This window comes from Podarcis cretensis, assembly GCF_951804945.1.
Source record: "Podarcis cretensis genome assembly, chromosome: 3".
NCBI classification, from domain to species: domain Eukaryota; kingdom Metazoa; phylum Chordata; class Lepidosauria; order Squamata; family Lacertidae; genus Podarcis; species Podarcis cretensis.
In genome coordinates, this window is record NC_137172.1 from 35,384,902 (window position 1) to 35,406,905 (window position 22,004).

At 41.7% G+C, this 22,004-nt stretch overlaps 2 protein-coding genes across 6 annotated transcripts; one reads left to right on the top strand and one right to left on the bottom strand.

Annotated features, from left to right (window-relative positions):
- Window positions 1-1,352: 1,352 nt before the first annotated feature.
- On the top strand, window positions 1,353-8,900 carry TRMT61B (tRNA methyltransferase 61B). Its single transcript, XM_079971783.1, has 7 exons — window positions 1,353-2,489; window positions 3,098-3,200; window positions 5,423-5,613; window positions 6,376-6,467; window positions 7,578-7,804; window positions 8,429-8,497; window positions 8,670-8,900. Exons 1-7 carry the CDS (start codon window positions 1,716-1,718, stop codon window positions 8,735-8,737), a joined length of 1,524 nt encoding a protein of 507 aa, XP_079827909.1. The 5' UTR covers window positions 1,353-1,715; the 3' UTR covers window positions 8,738-8,900.
- Window positions 8,395-19,901, bottom strand: SPDYA (speedy/RINGO cell cycle regulator family member A). 5 transcript variants are annotated; one of them, XM_079971787.1, is made up of 8 exons: window positions 19,361-19,901; window positions 18,148-18,230; window positions 16,988-17,237; window positions 15,760-15,818; window positions 14,676-14,761; window positions 12,579-12,750; window positions 10,341-10,632; window positions 8,395-9,054 (listed from the first exon to the last, which is right to left on the bottom strand). In XM_079971787.1, exons 3-8 carry the CDS (start codon window positions 17,217-17,219, stop codon window positions 8,966-8,968), a joined length of 930 nt encoding a protein of 309 aa, XP_079827913.1. In that variant the 5' UTR covers window positions 17,220-17,237; window positions 18,148-18,230; window positions 19,361-19,901; the 3' UTR covers window positions 8,395-8,965. The 5 variants fall into 5 exon arrangements, with proteins under 5 accessions (XP_079827913.1, XP_079827912.1, XP_079827914.1 ...); XM_079971786.1 differs by lacking the exon at window positions 18,148-18,230 and having other exon boundaries at window positions 19,361-19,681; XM_079971788.1 differs by lacking the exons at window positions 18,148-18,230; window positions 19,361-19,901 and adding an exon at window positions 18,814-19,344.
- Between the last annotated feature and the right edge of the window lie 2,103 nt (window positions 19,902-22,004).

The window sequence follows — 22,004 nt, forward strand, 5'->3', positions numbered from 1 at the left end:
GTATGGCAATACCAAGTAAGCTATGTTGAAAGACTCAAACTGCTTGGACTCATGTCAGATGAAGGAAGGTTGTCTCCACTTGGCTGCTGCCAAGGAGTTTCCGACTCCTATCCTCCACTAGATGAATTCTCACCCATTATTAAGAATAGATTGGTACATCATACCACTAAAAAAAGTTAATTATTTAGAACAAAAAAGAAACAAAACACAAAAATATTGCTCACAAACTGTTTATATTATCCCCATTGATTTTTGAGCTGCAGTATGTAGTTGACTGAAAAACTTTTTTTTATTTTTAATGTATTTTAATTCAATGATCTGTTTTTAAAAAAAGCATTGCAAGCACTGCACCATCTCAGTAAGGACACTCCTAGTTCATGCACTTGTCTCTTTGAAGAACTGTTCTTTCCCCTTTAGAAGTATTGATTTGGCTGTATGACAGTTGATCGAGATTTACAGTGCAATCCAGACATTCACCCCGAAGTCTCACTCTGCTCCAGGTAAGTGTCCGAATAAGTGCGCATAGGCTCGCTGCCGTAAATGATTACTCGATTGACACTTGTGCATTGTGACAACCGTACACACTCCCCGTACAGACTCTAGAATTATTAGAAACTTATAATTCTATCATGCTACACCTAATAAGTAGGTATTCTGAGCATCCACAGGAACGCTGAAGAGAGGCTGCAGACGCTGGGAGACATGTGGGCAGCCATGTGGCGCTAGATCGGCGCACGGCATTGACGTCACGCTTGCGCTCCCTCTCCCCAAAGGGACTACGATCTCATTGTCCTATAGTAAAACGTCCGCTTTCCATTGGCAGCGGATAAAGTCCTCCATTTGCGGGGCATGAGGGTATAAAAAAATATAAAGCGCAATATCCAGATTGAAATATGTGCATTTATGAATACAATGGGAGAGTTTAAAGGCTCTCTTCCATTGCGGTGCTTTAAATGAACCATGCCTCCTTTCTTGGGGAGAAGGGGGGGTACAAAAGAAGCCAGGCGACCATGGCTTTTTGTTTTCCTGATACGGCAGCTTTGTCTACTAAAGGTAGAAATCGATGAAAATGCAGGAACGAGCCTGTTGAACCTGTGCCGCTCGAAGCTGCCTCGATTTAGAAGACTCAAGAGTGCCAGTGACAAGCTTCTGTTTGCTGCCGGGGGTTGCTAGCGCTTTTCTCCATTTAAAAAGAAGAAATATGGGAGGGAAAGAGAACGGACCCTTCAAGACCAGCGGACCGAGGTTCAACAGGTACAGCCTTCCCTATCACGGAAACGCAGTAGTGCGCCTCTTCAGTTTTTCTTTTTAAAGGTGGGGGAAAGCACAATCATTTCCTACACCCATTTCCAACCCAGCCTGCTCCGTTTTCCCAATACGCGTGTCCCCCTCTGGCCCCGCCCCTCGAGGAGCCTAATCGGAACCGGAGGTGGGAGCCGCGCGGAGTTCCGTTCGCTTTCTCCGTCCCTTTGACCCCTCCTGGCGCTGTTCAGCCCGGGCGCCTGCAAGGCTCCTACTAGAAACCTACTAGACGCCCGCACTTTCGCCGACGTCCTCAGGATCCACGGTGGCTCCTGCACCGCGGTGCGTAGCGATGCAAGCCGCCCTCCGGCCCGGGGGAACCTGCAGCGGTGCAAACGCTGCGGTGGCCGTCGGAGAGACCTAGAGGAGAGGAGGGTCCGCGGGGCGCCTTGTCCAGGAAGAGGCGGCCGTGTATGCAAGCGACGATGAGGTGCTGGCGCCTCGGAAGCCTGCTGGAGGTGCGCGCTTCGAGCTGGGAGAGTCGGGCTGCTCTCGCGGGCAAGCAGCCGCGGCCGCCCTCGAGGGACACGCTGGGCTTCCCTCGGGTGGCCGCTGCAGGTCTCTGGAGCGCCCACCTGAGGGAGCTGCAAGGGGCGCCGCTGCTGCGCGCGGGGATCGGCTCCATAGGCTCGAGCCGCAGAGCGCTTTCTAGCTCCGCCGGGGACAAGGATGGACGGGACGAGCCCGAGGGACCGCCGGCCGGCTCTGCTGCGGCTCCGGGGCCGGCGGTCGCTCGGAGGCGCGCGTGGCACAGGTCGCTCTCTCCCTCGGAGAGGCTGAGCCAGCTGGTCCAGCACGGGGAGCTCCTTTCCCCGCCCGTGGTAGAGGAATCCTCCTCCCCTCCTTTCGCCGACGTCGTTCCCCAGGAGGAACTCCAGCCGGATCGGGACTCTCCCTCCGAGGAGCTCCGGGACGCGCCTTCCAAAAACGCGCCCTTCCAGGTCGGGGATCTGTTCCTGGCGGAGAGCCGACGGAGGCGCGACGCCGAGTTCAAGAAACTGTGTAAACTCGCCGCCGACGGAGTACTGACTAGCACCTGGGGGGCGGTGAAGTACGCCAACATCGTGGGCAAGCTCCCCGGGCAGATGTTCCGGACATCCACGGGCCACACCTTCCTGATTCGGAGGCCTTCGCTGGAAGAGTTTGTGTTGCTGATGGAGAGAGGACCCACCATCTCCTATCCCAAGGTGGGAGAGCTTTGCCGCCGCCGCCGCCGCCCCCAAGCTGTCGTTGGACTCCCGCTCCCTTCAACCCCAGTCGACTTGGCCAATGGGCAGGGATGGCGGGAGTTGTAATTCCAGGGACAGCCTGGGTTGATCCAGCAATAGCGATGGAGGCGCCTTAAGGGGGAACCTGATGATGGCTTGGACCACTTTTTCTCCGATGGCTCCCGGAATTAAGGTTACTAGTACAGTGTTGCAAAATCTAAGTGATGAATGGGGTTACAGGTCAGATGGCAGGTCCCAGAACAAAGGCCAGTGAGAGAGAGAGAAACCTGAAACACTGATTGCCCTGGTTTTAGAGCAGTAAATCTGGAGATTTCCCGTCTTAAGCCACCACCACCATTAGGTTCAGAATCTAAAATTACCTAATAGCCCCACTGTTTGAAGGGTTTACTAAGATATATAAGTGAAACACTTTGAACACTGTAAAATGGTATATAAGTGCTGAGTAGTATTCTTATTTCCCCATAAGTCTTAGCCAGCGGTTATCAATTTGCTTAAAAAGCACAAATTTGCTATAAAGCACAAGGGCTAAGCTAAACATTTATGTTCTTTGCTCTTTTAACATGTAGGATATTAATGCAATGCTGCTGCTAATGGACATCAGTCAAGGCGACACAGTGCTGGAAGCAGGTTCTGGGTCTGGTGGTATGAGTTTATTTCTATCACGAGCAGGTAAAATATTGTCTGTTGACAGAATCCCAGCTCTCCCACACATTTTAAGAACACAGGAAGCTGCCTTGTATCGGGTCAGATTGCTTGCCTGCCTAGCCCAATATTGCTTACTCTGATTGGCAGTGGCTTTCCAGGGTTCTTCATCTTATGCTATATGTCTCTTTTAATTGGTATGCTTAGGATTTAAACCCAAAACTTTCTGTACGCAAAACATGTGCTCTCTCATTGTCCCCCTTGTCATTATCATGCCCTGAATTACTCTTGAATTACTCTCATTTATTCAAATTCAGTCCTACGTGCTGGGAACTTTAGCTGCTTTCCAGAAAATGGCAGAGCTCTCATTTCATCACACAGGGCTGAAGTCAGAGGAAATGTTGGCATGTGAGAATGGATGCACTTTGGGGCATAGGAACACTCTTTAGGCACCTTGACACTTGACACTTTGGACACTAAATGTGAGAATCAAGCCTTGGTGTACTGTGCCCTCCTTTAAAATTACATCCTGCCTTTCACTAAGAAGTTCAAGGTGCTGTACATTATTATTATTTATTGAATTTATATACTGCCCTGTACCTGGAGGTCTCAAACATGGGGCTATGCCATTTTTTAAAACCACAAACAACACAGGAAAGTGCATTGGACTAAGTGAGTGATTAGTTCACGGGAGCCAATGTGCTACCTTCCTGGTGGTGTTGGACTGCAGGTCCCGGTCATCACTGCATGCTGGTTGGGGCTGATGGGGGTTGTAATACAAAAACATCACAAAGGCACCAGGAATAGCTTTCGATTAGCCTTAGATTGCCCAGTCAGCATCACAGCTGCTTGTAGATTTAATCATGGGCCTTCCTGTCCCAGGGACATGGGTGGCGCTGTGGGTTAAACCACAGAGCCTAGGACTTGCCGATCAGAAGGTCGGTGGTTCGAATCCCCACGACGGGGTGAGCTCCCGTTGCTTGGTCCCTGCTCCTGCCAACCTAGCAGTTCGAAAGCACATCAAAGTGTAAGTAGATAAATAGGCGGGAAGGTAAACGGCGTTTCCGTGCACTGCTCTGGTTCGCCAGAAGCGGCTTAGTCATGCTGGCCACATGACCCAGAAGCTGTACGCCGGCTCCCTCGGCCAATAAAGCGAGATGAACGCCGCAACCCCAGAGTCGGTCACGACTAGACCTAATGGTCAGGGGTCCCTTTACCTTTATCTTCCTGTCCCAGGCCAGGACCAGCACTCTGGTAACTACACCTAGCTATTATCACAAAGTAATTGCATAAATGTGCAGACATACTTCTGTGACCAACACAATCTGCTATCTTGAAGTGCAGTTCATGCCTTGCATTGTTTATTCTGTTATCGTCAGGTTGAGCTTTCCTTTCAGGTGAAGACATCCAAGTCCTCATTCTGGCTTGGAGATCTATAGCAGATATCCACAGTAATGTCTATTAGGTCATATTTGCCTTCCTGTATTAAGAGCTCAATTTCTTCTTGCTTGTTTCCCATCCTCTGTGTATTTGTCTAGAAACAACTGAAACCATGAGTCATTCTTCCACACACTGCTGCTTCTGCCCCACTCTGTAGAGAGTCACCTGCCACCACCACACGTCTCTTCCTTCTCTGCAGGTGCATAGGAATTTGCCTTATACCAAATTTGCCTTATACTAAATCAGACCCTTGGGCCATATAAGCTCAGTATTCTACTACACTACAAGGCAGCAGCTCTTGAGGGTTTCGGGCAGGAGTGTTTCTCAGCCCTAACTGGAGATGCCAGGGATAGAATCCAGGAGCTTCTGCATGCAAAGCAGATGCTCCACCACTGAGCTATGGACCTTCAGCTAAAGCACATTGCATTGCTGTATGTTACAACTTAAAATTTGGTAGCTCCTGAAAACAGCCAGTGGGGGATAAACAATGACTCAAGTAGGTGAGTGCCATAATAGTATTGCAATTTTATATTGTAAACTGCTCTATGATCCTTGGATCAAAGGCAGTATAGAAATGTTAATAATAATAATAATAATAATAATAATAATAATAATAATAATAATAATAAATGCCCTACTGTCATGTAAGCTTATAGCCCTGTTAGCCATTATGCTCTGAGTGGTTGTAATATTAGGAAATAAGTTATCATATCTGGTAGGCTAGTGTTTCATTTCCTGTGTCATTTATTCAACTTGGCAGAAATGAAGAGAGCAGGAACTAATTTTGGTTCGATTTTATTTGTTTTCAGTTGGGCCACAGGGACGTGTTGTAAGTTATGAAGTCCGGAGAGACCACTACAGAGTGGCGAAAAAGAATTATAAGAGGTGGCGTGATGCATGGAAAATAAGTCATCCTTTAGAGTGGCCAGATAATGTGGATTTCATTAATGAAGACATTTTAACAGCAGCTGAGGCTTTGAAAAATGTAACATTTGATGCAGTAAGTATCTTTTAAAAAACAACAACAACAAAGAAACAAAACAGGCATCCTGTTTCTGGAATTATCACATCTCCCCCTGAGAAAAGAGAGATATGAGAAAAGTGGATTGATCTTTTTTCAAAGCTAGAAAGCAAGTACTTAGTAATGGTACAGTTAGGGAGCAAAAAGCTGATGTAAAAGAAGCCGGTTTAAGTTAAGGTGGTATAAAGTAACACTAGATTCAAACTTTATTCAGCAGTGGTGTTACTGCTGGTCTAATATCCTCATAGATTTGCACAGAAAACACATCTTTTATATTCTCCTTTAAAGTTTTTAAAAACAGAGTAAGTTCTGTTCTCCAACCCAATTCATTCTTTGAAACAATGAGTAGAAAAGGCTTCTGTGTTGCCCATAGTTCTCCATTAGAAAGAAACTTGTGAGGGTTTTTGATTGAAATCCTGATAATTTCTGCTTCAGTTTTTAGCTGTGTTTTTTGGTGGTGGTGGGAGGGCAGTTACTTCTAGTGAGTACAGAGAAGGTATATCGAGATTTCAGTGTTTGCTGGAAGGCAAATAAAAATAATAATATTATTACTGTTAGTATTAATGCTGTTTTGTATTACTGCAACTCACCATGACTTTTCCATTACCCTGATCACTTTCTTTTCACCTTTTAATGTAATTTATCCAAATTAATATTCTAATATCCTCATAGATTTGCACAGAAAACACATCCTTTATATTCTCCTTTTAAAGTTTTTAAAAATGTATGTTTCTTCCATAGATAGCTTTGGATATGCTTGTGCCCCAGAACGTTTTATCTGTGGTTATCCCGAATCTTAAAATGGGGGGCGTTTGTGCAGTATACCTTGCAAAGTAAGTATTGATCCTGCCTATTTACATGCTCCTTTCTGCTACATGGAGTGATAGCTTCATTAAACTTGCAATGGCTTCATGCAGTTTGTTTATAAATGGTCTTAAAGATTATTATAAAGTACATTTATCCTAACTTCAGATTTCCAAAAAGCTATAATAACTGATAGACACAATTATCTTGGTCCGATATACTGTTATTTATAGTGGACTGAGACTGAACCCTCCTCCTTGTCCTCCCTCCTTTTCCTATCTCCCTTTGCATATCAAGCTTCAATGAAAAGAATGTGGTTTATTAAAACAGCTTCCTGTGGCATCCAAACTGGGGAAACTGTGACTTAACAAACTGCAATATATTCCTCTAAGCCAGGCACCCAAGAAGGGAAAATACAGATCTAAGGCTCTTCGTTAAGTTGTTTTGACTGAAATCATTGCATCTGATCTGGTTTTAGTATAAATGTTATTGTAATAGACTTTTGATATGCTGCCTTGTGTGCTTCTAAGTTGAAGAGGAAAGGCAAAATATTAATGTTTAGATAGCATTGGGGCTAGTCAGTTACATCATCAGTGTGTCCTAGTTACTAATAAGTGATAACTGATGGCCGTTTGTCATGTTTTATAGTTTCGTTGCTCTTTGGGATAAACGGACTTGTAGTTCAGGCAAGAGAGCTAGTTTAGTAAAAATGTTTGGGCTGGCTACAGTCAAATTTAAATATAGCTCTTTAACCAAGTGAAATACTGCAGTCCTATGCACACTTACTTGGAAGTGGGACTAACCTCTGAGTGAACAAGCATAGGATAGGTTTACAATACAGTGGTACCTCTGGTTACGTACTTAACTCGTTCCAGAGGTCCGTTCTTAACCTGAAACTGTTCCTAACCTGAAGCACCACTTTAGCTAATGGGGCCTCCCGCTGCTGCCACGCTGTCATTTCTGTTCTCATCCTGAAGCAAAGTTCTTAACCCGAGGTATTATTTCTGGGTTAGCGGAGTCTGTAACCTGAAGCGTATGTAACCCGAGGTACCACTGTACAAACTATTATATTTTATGCATTTATGCATGTGTGTAGATTTATTCACTGGCAATATATATTATTTGAATTCTTCTAAAAGTATCACCCAGGTTATTGATCTGGTGGAAGCCATCCGGACCAGCAAGATAAACCTTTTTTGTGAAAGGATAGTTGAGGTGACACACAGAGATTGGATAGTACTCCCAGCTTCCTGGAAAATTGGTGGCGTTTTCCACAATATGAAATCCAATCAGAACAAGAACAATGAATCAGCTTGCCATGATGAAAATGAGGAGACTCCTGCTGAACAGAACAATGAAGATGATGGTATGGACCAAGTTCTAATGAGATCTTATTTTGTAGCAGTCACTAGAATGTTGCAGTCCCACATGCTGTGTCGAGATGTGAACCTTCATGTAAAATGCAGCCTGAGCTGACCACCAGCAGACTCTTGCTGGGTACGCAATCTGCTACTGTACTTATGTCCGTAAGGGCCTGGCATTGGATTCTTCTTTATGATGGTGATATTCAGTGTTGAGCAAGTGAAATTTCCCTTCCTCTCCTCTGTCCTGCAGCCTCTATGGGGCCCCCCAAATTTGCTCCAGGGAATCACCAGGATCTCTGGCGCATATCTGGCGGGCTGCAGAAAGGAGGAGAGTAGAAATCTGTTTCACTCGTGAATGGGCACAACTGAATATTGTCCATTGAGATTTCTAGCCTACCTTTCTAGTACCTTTACCACTACTGTATTGTCTCTGAGGAGTGAGGACATATGAGAGAGCAAATATCTATCTAGAGAAAAGAAATAGAGAAGGTGTTTTCCAGAAGTGGGAGGGAGAGGAACAACAAATGGGTTCAACGTGGAAAAGAATGTCCTGAGGTAGAATTATTTAAAGCAGAAATTGGAATTAAGAGTGTTGCACAACAACTTTCTAAATTTTATTTTAACAGCTCTCATTTCTCATGAGACAAAACCACCATATATTGCTAGACCTTACCCTTGGCAAGTGGGGCACACAGGTAAGAATGGCTTGGCAAATATTTTATAAGATATACATTTATTACTACTATTTTTTCATAAGCACTATTACTTTTTCAAAGAAAAATGGAATTAATGAATAAATACTTATGCTTTCTGGCTACTTATGTGTTGTATCACTAATGCTGATGTTTTATTTTCCTTCCAAACTAGCCTTTCTTGTCAAGCTGCGGAAATTTAACCCGGCATATCCAAATACTATTTCAAATGGTATATGCTGATTTGAAGATTGCACTTCACCAGGATTTAAATTGTAAATTATATCATTGTTGTTTATGCAATTTAGGAATCCACAACTTTGATTTATGTTGACAATATTTTTGATACTAAAAGTTTCAGCAAAATATAAAACTTAAAGGAATAAATCATATATTGTGAAATGTATTTCATTCAGACAATTAATTGTGCTTCCTGATAATTTCTTAAGTTGTTGGCTGAAGTGTGGTTTTTTATTCTTCATTTCCAGTAAACCAGTCCATGGCTTTATCTTGACATGTGCAGCTACTTTTTCTTCCTTTGTTGGGTAGATGTTTGCAATCTATGAAAAATTAGGGAAGAAATTCACATTGAATGCAAATGGGATTACAGTGCAGTTTGTCCCAGGTAACGTGACGTGCTTATTGTGTTCTATAGGATGGGTTACACCTATAGGAGCAATGGATAATTAATGTAGGATGAAAAATATCTGTTCTCCATCTATAAAAAAGAAAAAGTTGTAAAGTGGCTTGCCAATGAAATGCTACGCTTGTTTGGGAGCTATCTGTTGTTCTTCTCTACAGCTGGGTAGTTGAATCCTTACTTAGTAACTGCTGTATTGCCCCACATACTCACTGTGAGTGACAGATGCTACTTCATTGCCAACTGCTGAGTTCATCCCATCATTTGTACATAAAGAACTGACAAATCAGGATCCTCTTACAGCAGTGCTTTTATACTAACAACAGAAGGTGTCACCCTACATTTGTTTAGCACTATAAACATAAATCTGAATTAAAGGAGTCACCAAGAAATCAACGAGGAGTGTAGAATTGCTATCTTAGAACTAGAGGGGATCGCTTTAAAGCAAAAAGTTGATCACTTTTGATAGACACTGCTTGATTACTCCATGTAACACCACATATCTTACCAAGCATGTAGGTTCCAGGGACAGTGTTCATCATTTTTTTTATTTTAAAAAAGTATATCCAGAAAAAACACACATGCTTTTAACATTTCTTTTCACTTTCCCAGGACTAATGTTTGTAGGAGAGTCAGCTTCGCTTTTAATTGAACTTACAAAACTCAGCTCATATTTGATGTAATTTGCTGGAAAACTGAGTTGAGTGGCTTTGAGAAGGGGCTATAAAGTAGCTAGGCTTAGATTTTTCTTGTAGTTCATTTTACAAAATCTATCATTAACCAAATTCACAATTTAGAAGGGAAGGGAAGCATTCTATAAATGACTGAGAAGGAGAGATAGAACAATCATAAGGACCAGGGACAGAGAGAAGCTTCCATCCAGGAAAAAGCTGGATTGTGAACACCACCACCAAATGATGCAGGTGTGAGCAAAACATTATGCCCAGAACTGTGATTTATGCACATGTTGCACATATGACAATGGCCTTTCTCCGTCAAGGAGGCTGTAAGTAACTATGACCCACCTACGAGGTTTAAAGGATGTAGATTCAACCTATACACCAATAGCAATAACATTGCTGAGAATATTGAGTATACCTAAGCAAGTTTCATTAAATCAAGGGTATTGACTTCTGAGTGACACAGCTAAGGTTGGGCTGTGAAGGTAGCATAAATAAAGTTACTTCAGCATTTACCATACCATACCTTGTGAATAGCAGTACAGAGATGGCTCAGGTATTTTACCAGCTGGAAGAGAGTCATGCAATCCCTGAGGTATATGTTGTTCCATCATTTCCAGTGTGCCATTGGAGGAAGAGGAGGATAATCCCAGACGTATGTATCTTGTCTTTTTCCCACAAAGCAAACAGTCTGTAGGTGTGGCATTGGGTCCTCGAGGAAACTGTACTCCATCTCTGCTATTGTTTCTTGTAGCTCCACTATGATGAATAGAACGCTCCCGCTGCCATATATAATGTGTCGAAGCTATAGCCATTACCTGTGTTTAAAAAACCAAAAAAACTGAAATGGAACTGCTATCAGAACAAGCAAATAATGCATAAAAATCACAAAGGATCATTAGTTGGTGTTGTTAGCTTTCTTAATTGCTAGTAAAACAGTTACAGAGCAGGGAGCAGGAATGAGCTGCTATTTATTGGACTACTTTTTAAGATCCTGAACAAACCACTTTTCCACTCCTGGGAATGTTAATTAACTTAGAACAAAGACACATTTTTTTCATTTACTAACAAGACGAAATTAATTCGTTCCGCGAGTTGCTTCGTCTTGCGGAGCGCGGATTCCCCGGGTATTAACGGTTTTACGAAAAAGGAAGCAAACCCGCAAGATGTTTTCGTCTTGCGAAGCAAGCCCATAGGGAAATTTGTTTTGCGAAGCACCTCGAAAAATGGAAAACCCTTTCGTCTAGCGGGTTTTTCGTCTTGCGAGGCATTCGTCTTGCGGGGCACCACTGTATACAAAAGACTAATAAATTACACATAATTAAAGTTGTTAATTTTTTCAAATTTTGATTATCTATTTTAATACATGTATAAACAATGTGCGACTTGATAAATAATGTAACATTTGAGAGATAATACTAATACATTAGTATTTTAGCATTTTTACATACACATTTGGTTCGTCATTTAACTTCCATGAAAATGAAACGCGGCTCCTGTCTTGAACTGTGGGGAAAGCAGACTACTGTACTACTTTACATCCAAAAAAACCCGTGAACTATTCTGTAACAGAAAATCTCATTTGAGATAGTGAAGCTTCTAAGTCTATGGCTTCGGGTTTATGCATGAAGGAAGAAGATTTAAGGCTTCTATCCCTTGTTCATTTAAATGTCTTTTATTGTTTCGTCCAAACTTGGGAAACATGGGTTTAAAACCAGTAAATTTGAATCTCTCTTCGCATATAAAGAGGATAGGGGGAGCATGTGAACTCAAGGCCCATGATTGTAAGAATAAACTACAGTTTGTCATTGCATCTGTACTAGGCCAATTTCTTAGTGGTGAAATTAGTTTTATGATGGGTAAAGCAGACAGGCAAAAGAACAGGCCTGCTGATCAAAGGCCTATTTGGTCTAGCATCCTGTTTCCCACACTGGCCAGCTAGGTACCTCTGGGAAATTCACAGAGAACCCCAAATACTGTAACTTTTCTTTGAAGGGGATCTGATGCATTGCAATTACCTCAGTTGGTACTATGAAAGTCTCCATTCTATGGTTTTATTTTAATTTTCTCCCATTTTCCTGAGTAAAAATCAGGAAGCTTTTTTTGTAAATGTGTTTACCATTGCCCTGCCCCCAAACTATTTTTTTTATTCACAATCCTGATTATTCTACTAAGTAGCAACCCTTTTCACCTCAGTTTGATGGTAATCCATTAATGGGAAAGCTGGCTGTACGGTACCATAAAGGTCTTTTTCGTGAAAAAAACAGCATTAGCATTTCCTTACCAATGGTCTGACTATATCCTTAATTCACATTAGTAATAAAAGCAAAGTATGCTGTTTGATAACTGCTTTCTTGCACTTTGCATTGTTAGCCAAAAGTAAGTTCACTGATTCTAAAGGTGCTTACTCCCAAATAAGTGTGAATACAACTGCAGACTTGGTCAATTTTAATGTATTTTTTCTGTTTAATTTACCAGTGTAAACATTCTCTATGAATGGTTTCATATTTTCCAATATTTACTAATGCCATTATTTCTGATAAGGGCTTTGTCTGAAGGTAAATAATTTGTTGGAATGTTTTGAAAGCAAAGTATCAATCAGCAGTTAAATTGAGCCACTCATTATAACTGGGTGGATAATGTTTACAAACAGTTCCTTTATATAGCTTGGTAAAAAAACAGAAAGAAGCTTTTTACAAAACAGAATCTGCCTATTAAAATTCATTTGCTCTTTCTTGATGCATATAAAATATACCCGCCTTACCTCCTCACAGCAGCGTCTGCTTACAATAGCCCTATAATCCATCTTGCTCCAAAGTTCATCCCTTCGAATTAAGAAATCAGGGAAAAGCTTTCTCCAGGATTTTCCTAAAGCCCATGGGAAAATCTCATATTTTGACTCTTCATCATCTTCTTCAACTGTATTTGCCAGGTACCTACAATGATGAGGACTATGACTCACTTAAATATGGTTTTGATCTCATTTGTATACGTACTGCTAAGTTGATTCTCCCTCCTACTTTTCTTTGGAATTATATACATTCCAAAGTGCTGAAGTAATTTAGTTTGGACAAATGTTACCAAATGATTTTTCACCAGATGAAAAGATAGGCACACAATTAAGAATGCTGAAAATCTCAAGTTTAGCATACAGAAAGCATGTTTCTACTTCTTAAAAGGTTTGAAAGTGTGTGGGCAGTGCTTAATAAAGTATCATAAGCCAGAGTGTATGCAGAATATCATTTTTTCTATTATGCAGTGGGCGGGATTCTTGTCCCTCATGGCTAACAGAAACAGAGCAAATGAGGCAAATCAAAAGAATACAAGAAAATTGCCAATTTTGCATAATTTATACAGGTCAGCCTCTCTCAGCATAGAATTTCAAACTACCATGGTAGAGAATTTTGATACACATTTTTTTTAGCATGGTGCAGAGGCTTGCCAAAAGTTTAAAGCACTGAATTGTGAACAGCTCAATGAAAATAAAGAGTGAACATTTAGGAAGGTGTTTTGTTTGGACTATTTTGTACACATATCAGGACAGTAATTGCATGCAACGTATAATGTTTTATATAGCTATAACATATGGCTTTATACATTGGGGAACATATGTGTTTGCAATATAAAACAATATAAAATATTGTTTTAAAAATATAAAACAAAACTCCAAGCAAATCTATTGAACATGAAATGTAAACTTTGCTAGAAACTTGCAAAGATTTCCTGGAGATCTCATGCCTTTTTTCTTGATGTAATATTTCCACAACATGGTTGAGCAGCATGACTGCTATGGTTGTAGAATTTCAGTTTTATTGATTCAAAAATGTTCAAGTATTAAATAATATTACATACATACATACTTTTATGTGCATGCCACATTTCCACAGTTCAAACCATGCTCAAGGAAGCTTACTATATGAAAAAATACATAACTACAACATAACAAAAGTAGTCATAAACAATAAATAATTAAAAAAATTCCCAACCAAAGCAAACTATTTCAACATATGTAAATCACAATAATATCTAAAATAAAGATTTAAAAAACCCAACAACAACAATCCATGGCAACCAAACTCTCCAAACAACACCCCAGCTGAAGAGTCTAGTCTTATATTAATTTACGTTCATCATATTCTCATTAATTTCAGTAGGAAGTACAGGTGAATGCAGTTTCATTGTTAAACTGCCCAGAATGAACCTTTTGAAATCTATCTGCATCACTCAAACTCAGGACACAAGGGAGAAACATGCTAAGAGGAAGGCACACTTGGCAAATCCACACCACGATCAACTCCCGCCCAGAAACCTATGTCCCCACTGTGGAAGGACGTGTGGATCCAGAATTGGCCTCCACAGTCACTTACGGACTCATTGTTTAAACCGTGTTTATGGAAAACAATCTTACTCGGCTACGAGTGATCGCCAAAGTAGAAGCATAGGGGATACATTCAAAGGTGGCACCTGGGAAATAAAAGCCCAGTTGATTCTTATGAAGGCTTTGTGCTGTGGCGGGCTTTTCTCCCTCAGCAGCCTTTATTGGGCGGGGCGGGGCGGGGCGGGGCGGGGCTTTTCAAATAAGGAGGATGCTTTGGGAGACAAAAGTCTTTATCTGCAGAAATCAATGACAGTTTAACAACTAATAAACTAGGTTCAACGGGTAATTTAACACCATAGTCTTGGCACCTGCGTATTAATCTCCAACATGCTATAAACCTTCAAGAGTCAAGACCCCATCCTAAATAAGTAATTGATGGTGCACTAAGGTTTATTTCTAACTTCACTGTTATCTCAAATACTAAACTCTTAAGAAACCTCTGACACATTTTAACTGTAATCATAATATTTGGAAAATACTTACAGAGCTACAAAGAAATTAAGCCTGGTGTGTTCGTTTATACTGTAGCCAGCTCGCTTGAAATAAACAAAAGTCATTGCCAAAAGGTACTGTTGGAAAAGGTAAAATATCAATTTCTGGCTATTATTTTTTCTTAAAATGACTTAACATTTCCCTAAAAAATATTTTCACCAGTAGGGAAAAGCATATACTTCATTTTCATTAATTGAATCTGGCATTAACAGTATGGTCCTCATATTTTAGCTGCAATATGTATAGTGAAAGCGGGATTGTGAGCATAACAACTAGTAGAAAATACATAGTTGTATCCTCTGACAACGAGGCAGAATGGTGAGCCAAAGTCTGTGAATGGCTTCTTAACAAGGGGAAATAGGTCTTTCCTTCAAAAACATTTTCTAGTACACCTTGTATTCCATACATCTGACCAGAAAAACAGCAGAGATTCATGAAGCTCACAGTCTCAGCAGATTAAGTGTGATCAAACATTTTTGGAAGCATAGTTTTTAAAAATGCCTTGCTCATCTAGGAAGCTGGCCCCACTGAATTCATTTGGAGCTTCCTAGTAAACAATTTTATTTAATCAAAAAAGCTTTAAGTGAATAATGTTGTTTAAAACAACAGCATAGGTATTAAGAGAAATGGAACATGAGGTTAATCTGAAACAAATGTTTCAAAGGACAGCCTGCATATTATATATGAACTGGAACCCAGCCTCCGGAGCTTCTAGTTTTGGCTGCCACAGACTGGAAAAACAGGGACTTATAGTTGCATCTGCAAGATATGTACAGTTCAGAGGGCCACAATGGGTGGTATTCAATGATTCCCCTTTCTCTTCCGCATGTGCCCTACACCATCCGCAAATCTGCTCTGGAGGATTGGAGGAACTCCCAGAACAAAATAGAGAGCATGTGAAGAGAGGATAAAGGGAAGTCATTCCATTGCGCAGGAAGAAGTTATGCTGAGGAAATGATTTGCTGAGCACAAGACTGAATACAACCCCAAATGCGCTGGCCTGTAATTGAAACAAAATCCTCAATTTCCTCACCCTTAAAGTTCCACAGACTTTCAAGACAACACCCAGTTTTACCTTGTCTGAAATTTTACAGCAACAATCCATCCACAAGAAATCTTGAATCAAGTCATCATCTGTAAAATAAGCCAGCTGTGACATATACAATTATATGCAACGCTCAAGAAGCATTAATTCAAGACAAACCTTTAACAAATTACAGTGGTACCTCGGGTTACATACGCTTCAGGTTACATACGCTTCAGGTTACAGACTCCGCTAACCCAGAAATAGTGCTTCAGGTTAAGAACTTTGCTTCAGGATGAGAACAGAAATCGTGCTCCGGCGGCGTGGCGGCAGCAGGAGGCCCCATTAGGTGAAGTGGTGCTTCAGGTTAAGAACAGTTTCACGTTAAGAACGGACCTCCGGAACGAATTAAGTACTTAACCCGAGGTACCACTGTAAAATAATTTGCTCTTCCCCTTCCAGGCAAATGGAAGCAGAACTGTTTCTCACTAGTGACCTAAAGAATTACTTGCATTTGAGAATTACATTTGAGTGCAGAGGTTATTCTGACCAGGCTGCTTTCAGATGGGAGTTTATTGTGTGATGGGTACTCCTCATGCATGCAAATTTTTTACATCATAGCAACATATCAGCACATATTCCCTGTCCTACACCTTTAGTCTAAATTTACCGTACCTTTCTGGGGAAAATCCAGTAAGTTTTTTTAAAAAAATCCAATGACTTATTTGTGTTATTACAATATTTAGACCCCATCTGGAGGCATATTAAATTAACAGATTCAATAGAAGCACTCTCTCCATTCTCTAATGGCGATTTTGTGCACCCTCCCCTGCTGTGCCCTAGGCTCCCCCTAAATGTTCTCTGAAGGGTTCCCCAACCTTCTGGAGCAGATTTAGAAAGGGGTCACTCTGCAGTGCAAGGGGTACAATTGTGTGCCAAAAATGGTCTCATCATCATTCCACTGACTTTTTCTTCCATCTACAAAGACATCTGTAGGCAATCACCACTGGATACTACCCAAATAGTCTAGTTTATAGTACATTATGCATGCCAGTATCTCATGATGACCATCATGATGTAGTGAAGTCAGTCTTGAGTATGGCTCAGTAAGATACAGTTTTAAGTTCCCATATACCCCTTCTAGCTTATAGGGTAATTTCAGGTTAGTCTTGACGAAATGTCTCACATAAAGGCATTCTGGACACAACTGCTTTTGAATGTGAAGTTCTACACACATATACTTGGTGCATTTTACAAAATGATTTATAAAGGAACCTACCAAATAGCTTAAAGAAAGCTGTCATTTCCTGACGCTGAATTACAAGACATGAACCTTTTGGCCGTTTTGGCTTCTTATTATTAATGTTTTCCCCATAGGTCTCCTGGTTATCTTTAAATTTCGGTCGTTTAAGGCTAAGAGCTTTTTTTTGCTGATAAGATCTGGATGCACTTGATTTTATACGAACAGTGACACTGGGAGGTGTCTGACAGCAGCTCTGATTATGTTTCATTTTTCTAGATGAAGTTACCTGTTAAAATAAAAATTAAATTATTAGCTGAATTGATAATGCATGAGAGGCATTAATCTCTCTTCTCCAGTTTTACTTTCAGTATTATGAGAAATTTTATTTAACAGATTTTTATATTCTTTCCCATTAATTTTTATATTACTTCCTGCAAGTTGTACTATGTAATAGTACTGTACAGGCATTAGCCCCACTTTCCCAAGCACTTGCTATCAACAACTTTGCGGGTGTCAGGAATTTTACTTTCTGCAATATGGCAACCCTAAGATAGTGTAAATGGTACTATTTCATTCTTACAACCAGGCCTTGCATCCCTTTTGATGTCACATGCTTCCCTTTTCTACCTATAGAGGGAATGCCTTTAAAATATTTTTATTTCTTACAACCAGCACCCATGACAGTTTGTGAGGTTAAGTATGGAACCTGTGCACTTGGCAATTTGCCTTCTTTTCTTTACGGAGTTTCTCCTTTCTGCTTCACTCTACTCTGCCCCAGCCCCTTTTGCAAACCTACACAGCAAATAAATATGGAGTGGCCATAACCGACAGATCAGAACAAGGTCCGATTGTTCCTGAGCAGAGTCACGAGGGTAGTCTAAATTGAGTGAAAATGAATCTCCATGTTTATTGGATGGAATCTAAATATTCACATTTGAAAAATGATTAAATTGGTTATTCACACACTGCAAAAATGTCACATAACAGCGACTCCTGAAAGCAGTATCACGACATGCGAAACTGGTAAACATGAACCATAGCATTTGAATCTATTACTCCTGTGAGTCGTCCCCCACCCCCCACCTTGCACACTTCTCCCTTAGATTTCTAAGGACTGGCAAAAGGGGAGGAATTTCAGCTTGCCTGACTCAATTGAGGTGTTCCTGCCCAAATATAACCTTTTCCCACCCACATACCCTTTCGTGTGATGGAGCTGGACATTCCTTGCCAGTGTGCAGCAGGAGTCTGTATCTCTCACTCCTTGTACTAGTTATCAGTGCTGGGGATTATCAGGGAAATTCATTATTATTTTTTTCACCATCGCCTCCCCCCTGGAAAAAAACCACACCCCTCTATCTGAAAAGTTCAAAACTTGGTTGCCCTCCTCCCTTCCAAAAACAAATGTTTGGAAAGCTTAGAAATGAGGAAGTGGTATAGGCACAGGTGTCTGTCAACAGCACAAACAGAGCCTCACATGGAGATAAAAATCCTCACAGGGAGATCCCCACCCTTTCTGCACAACATCCCTTAATGGTGCTCCAACAGAGAACTGCATGAGTAGAAGTGGGAATATGGCAGCCATTTGTATAGTGGCCTTACCATTTTACATGAACCAGCTCCATTCAACCTTTTGGACCTTTCAGCAGGGGTAGGGGTATGGGTGGGGAGGAATAAAGGGGGGGGGAAGAGTCATGTTATGTAAGCCACCTGCAAACTCATATTATTATGATTATATTTAAAATGGCTGCCAGGAGCTGTGAGGATAGTGATAGCGGTCATGTTTTTTGTTTTTGTTTTTTTTTACAAAAGCAAAACCACCCACAAACATCCTTTCATATAAAGGACATATCAAAAAGTGTTACCTTGTATCCTTCAGTGCTTATAAGTACTTCTGTGGATTCAGTGCCCTCCTTTTTTGAGGGTATATGTTTTGCGTCTTTTATTTATTTTCAGGAGCAGGATCCTTTGGCCCAGAGGGTGGAGCTAGACACAGCTCTCTCCCTCTGGCCGAAGGATATCAGTGCCATTTATAATGCAGTATCACTGCAGAATTTCCTCTACAAGAAACTTGTTGTATGTTGTGCTTGTTTGAAGAAGCCCTATCTGCTGTAATAAATAAAAGATTATCCCTGCTGCCACCTTGCTGCTTCTGCTGCTGCGGTTGACGGAGGCAGCAATGCTGTGAAGGGACAGAAAGTACTTAAGAGCGGCCTGTTGCTCCCTGAAAAGAAGCAGTATCATTGTGGCATTCCCAAGAGAACTATCCAGATTTGTCATAGACAAAGGATTGACAAAGTCAGTCCAGGCCTTTTGTTTCCCTTCATGAAAATCCGTGAGCCAAAGACTGAACTAGGATTTGCGGCTAGTGGCACCCAGAAACATGAGCTATCAGGAAAGCGCGACAATTACCTCAGGTTATATGCAACCTGCATGGGGAAAGAAAACAGGCTGGATCACAACCTCTCGCCACCAATCAAATAATCTCCTCACACTGACATTTTCATTTGCCGTAAGAAAGGATCTCAGCGTCACCCAGGGCAAGGAGCCACCCCCACTACATCCAATCAGGACGCAGGCACAAGAAGCCTTGGCCAATTAAAACGCAAGGGACTGAACAATCCGCTCTGGTAAGCAAAGGATGCCCTAAAGCGCTAGGCCAGAGGGTGAAAAGGCACCAGCCAATCAGGGGGAAGCGAGCCTTGTTGCTAAGACTCTCAAAAGCTTCCCTTTTGGAGACACGTGAGTGAGGAAGTCTGGAAATCACATAGAGCCATCCTACTGATATGTAATAAATGTGCTGTTGTTTTTTACTTGAAGTATTTACAGGCTACCTTTCAGGTCATCCCCTCTCAAGATGGCTTCCAGCATATAAACTTAGAATGTATATAACAGTAATCAACAATAACCCTAAAACACTGTAACTACAACATTAAGAATAGAATTCCAAAAACCACAATGTCATTAGCCCAGCAGCATTCTACTCTGTTTTATAGGGTATTTATGTATATGTTCTTCATTGTAAGTCACTTGGAGACCTGTTAGTTGACAATAAATTAAAAAATTAAAAAATTGTCCAGTAGCACCTTAGAGACCAACTAAGTTTGTTCTGAGTATAAGCATGTACACTTCTTCAGATATGCATGTACATGAAAGCTTATACCCAGAATAAACTTAGTTAGTCTCTAAGGTGCTACTGGACAATTATTATTTGCGTGGACAGGCGGAGTCCCCAGATCCCGAGTGGTTCCCCCCCCCACCCGTCATGTGGAATAACGACTCTAGACAACGTGCTATGGGATTAAATTGACCACAACTTTATTAAATTTCAAATGTGGGTAGACCTTGGCTCAGGCATTGGGCGTTCTCCCTCCCCAGTCCCCAGCCGGGGACCTAGGGAGCATCAGGGTTATCCAGTGTGTGTGGGGGGGATGGGCCGGCTCTGGAGAACATATGTTCAAGCAGAGATAGCCGCCGCCGCAGGGGAGAGCAATGACCTTTCGGCGTACGGTCAAAGCCTCCCTTCAGAAACCCCTTTAACGGGGAACCCTGGTATCGCCGCCGCAAAGAGGAAGATGGACTAAAGGATTCCGCCCAAGGCCTGATACCGCCAAAGTTGTGACGTTTTGCTACGGGAAAGGCGAAACCTGCCAATGCAGGGAAATTCCTTTCCGGCCCTTTAACAGCGACCTTATCGTAGCAGCGCCCGCATACCTGTGGAGAAAGGTTAACCTGCAAAACCTATGAAGAAAAGTTAACCTGCAAAAGAAGACATTAATGAGGGTGGGTAGGGTGGGAGAAGCTCTGGAGCCAAGTGAGGATTACCAGGTAAGATCCACCCTCTATTGTGTGGGCAGGTAATCCCTCCCCCTACCTGGTCTGGTTTCCCTGGCAACGCTTCCCCCAGGTGGGATTGGACAACTCACTGGGGTAGGCGGGGACCTCCAGGTATCCCACCTGAGGGAAGGCAAAGCCTATGCTGATGGGGCCACTCCAGATCCAGGGCTGCACGCGTCCACGCAAAGGGCGCCCCCCGTTTTAAGCGGGGAGCGGTCATTTTTTATTTCGACTGCATCAGACCAACACAGCTACCTCCCTGAATGTTTGTTGACAAGCGACTAATAAATTTAATATGTAAATATATAATCCACACCAGTAATGACAATACAAGAAGAAAACACAGTAGAAAAAATGATTGCAGATAAAATAATTAAAACCAGATTATCTAGGGTTTCCATTTTTCAAAAAGTGAAGATCTGGACACAAAAGTTGTTGAGCTTTTCTTGCAAAATCTCAAAGGAAAAAATGAAGTTTTTGAGCTATTTTTAATTAAATTCTCAAAAATCTACACTTCCGAAATGGGCTGCCATACGTCCGGATTTTCCCAGACATTACAGCAATTTCTGCCCAGACACGGTTTCCAACAACTGAATCCTGGCTATGTCCAGGAAATTCTGGACGTATGGCAACCCAAATATTATCTGAAGTCTCATACACAGAAAGAGGATGAATGCAAAGGAAATTTAAGAAAGTTTGTTCATCAACTAAAAAACAAAACAAAACCCTTCCTTCTGCCTATTGCGGTGCTTCGCTTGGTCCATAGACTGATAGAGGCAGTGAACGTATCTGTTCCTTGGTTTTCCTGGACTGATGAAGTCTAGCAAAGAACTAACTGGCTCTAAAGCAAAAGAAAGGTTGTTGTGTTTATGGAGAATGGGGAACGATTCCAAAGCTGATTGTGTGAGACATACTTTGGAATGTAGGAATTTGACCACAAAAGTAGCACAGTATGTAAAATATATCTTCCACAGCAGCTAGACTCTCATATTTTAAAATGTAAAAATAGAGAAGCTATGTTTTGTGGCTAATCTCTGATCATAATAAAGATTGATTGATTGATTGATTGATTGATTAGAGGTGCACCGAGAGAGGAGGGAGGGAGGAGAGATCTGAGAAGGGTTTGGAGTGATAGAAAAAGCCCAAGGGTTCAAACTTATGGTGTCTGGAGTGGTATCCCTGCGGGATTGGGATTTTGCAGATTCCCCTCTCCACTGGC

What these genes read in the sequence shown, in the direction of transcription:
- TRMT61B (XM_079971783.1), top strand. Translation starts at nt 1,716, where the DNA reads ATGCAAGCGACGATGAGGTGCTGGCGCCTCGGAAGCCTGCTGGAGGTG. An exon ending in TGTGCAGTATACCTTGCAAA is followed by an intron (nt 6,468 to 7,577) that starts GTAAGTATTGAT and finishes TTCTTCTAAAAG; the next exon opens with TATCACCCAGGTTATTGATC. An exon ending in TTGGCAAGTGGGGCACACAG is followed by an intron (nt 8,498 to 8,669) that starts GTAAGAATGGCT and finishes CTTCCAAACTAG; the next exon opens with CCTTTCTTGTCAAGCTGCGG.
- SPDYA (XM_079971784.1), bottom strand. Translation starts at nt 18,506, where the DNA reads ATGCAGTTCTCTGTTGGAGCACCATTAAGGGATGTTGTGCAGAAAGGG. An exon ending in CTTAATTTCTTTGTAGCTCT is followed by an intron (nt 12,751 to 14,675) that starts GTAAGTATTTTC and finishes TCATCATTGTAG; the next exon opens with GTACCTGGCAAATACAGTTG. An exon ending in GCAGACGCTGCTGTGAGGAG is followed by an intron (nt 10,633 to 12,578) that starts GTAAGGCGGGTA and finishes TTTTAAACACAG; the next exon opens with GTAATGGCTATAGCTTCGAC.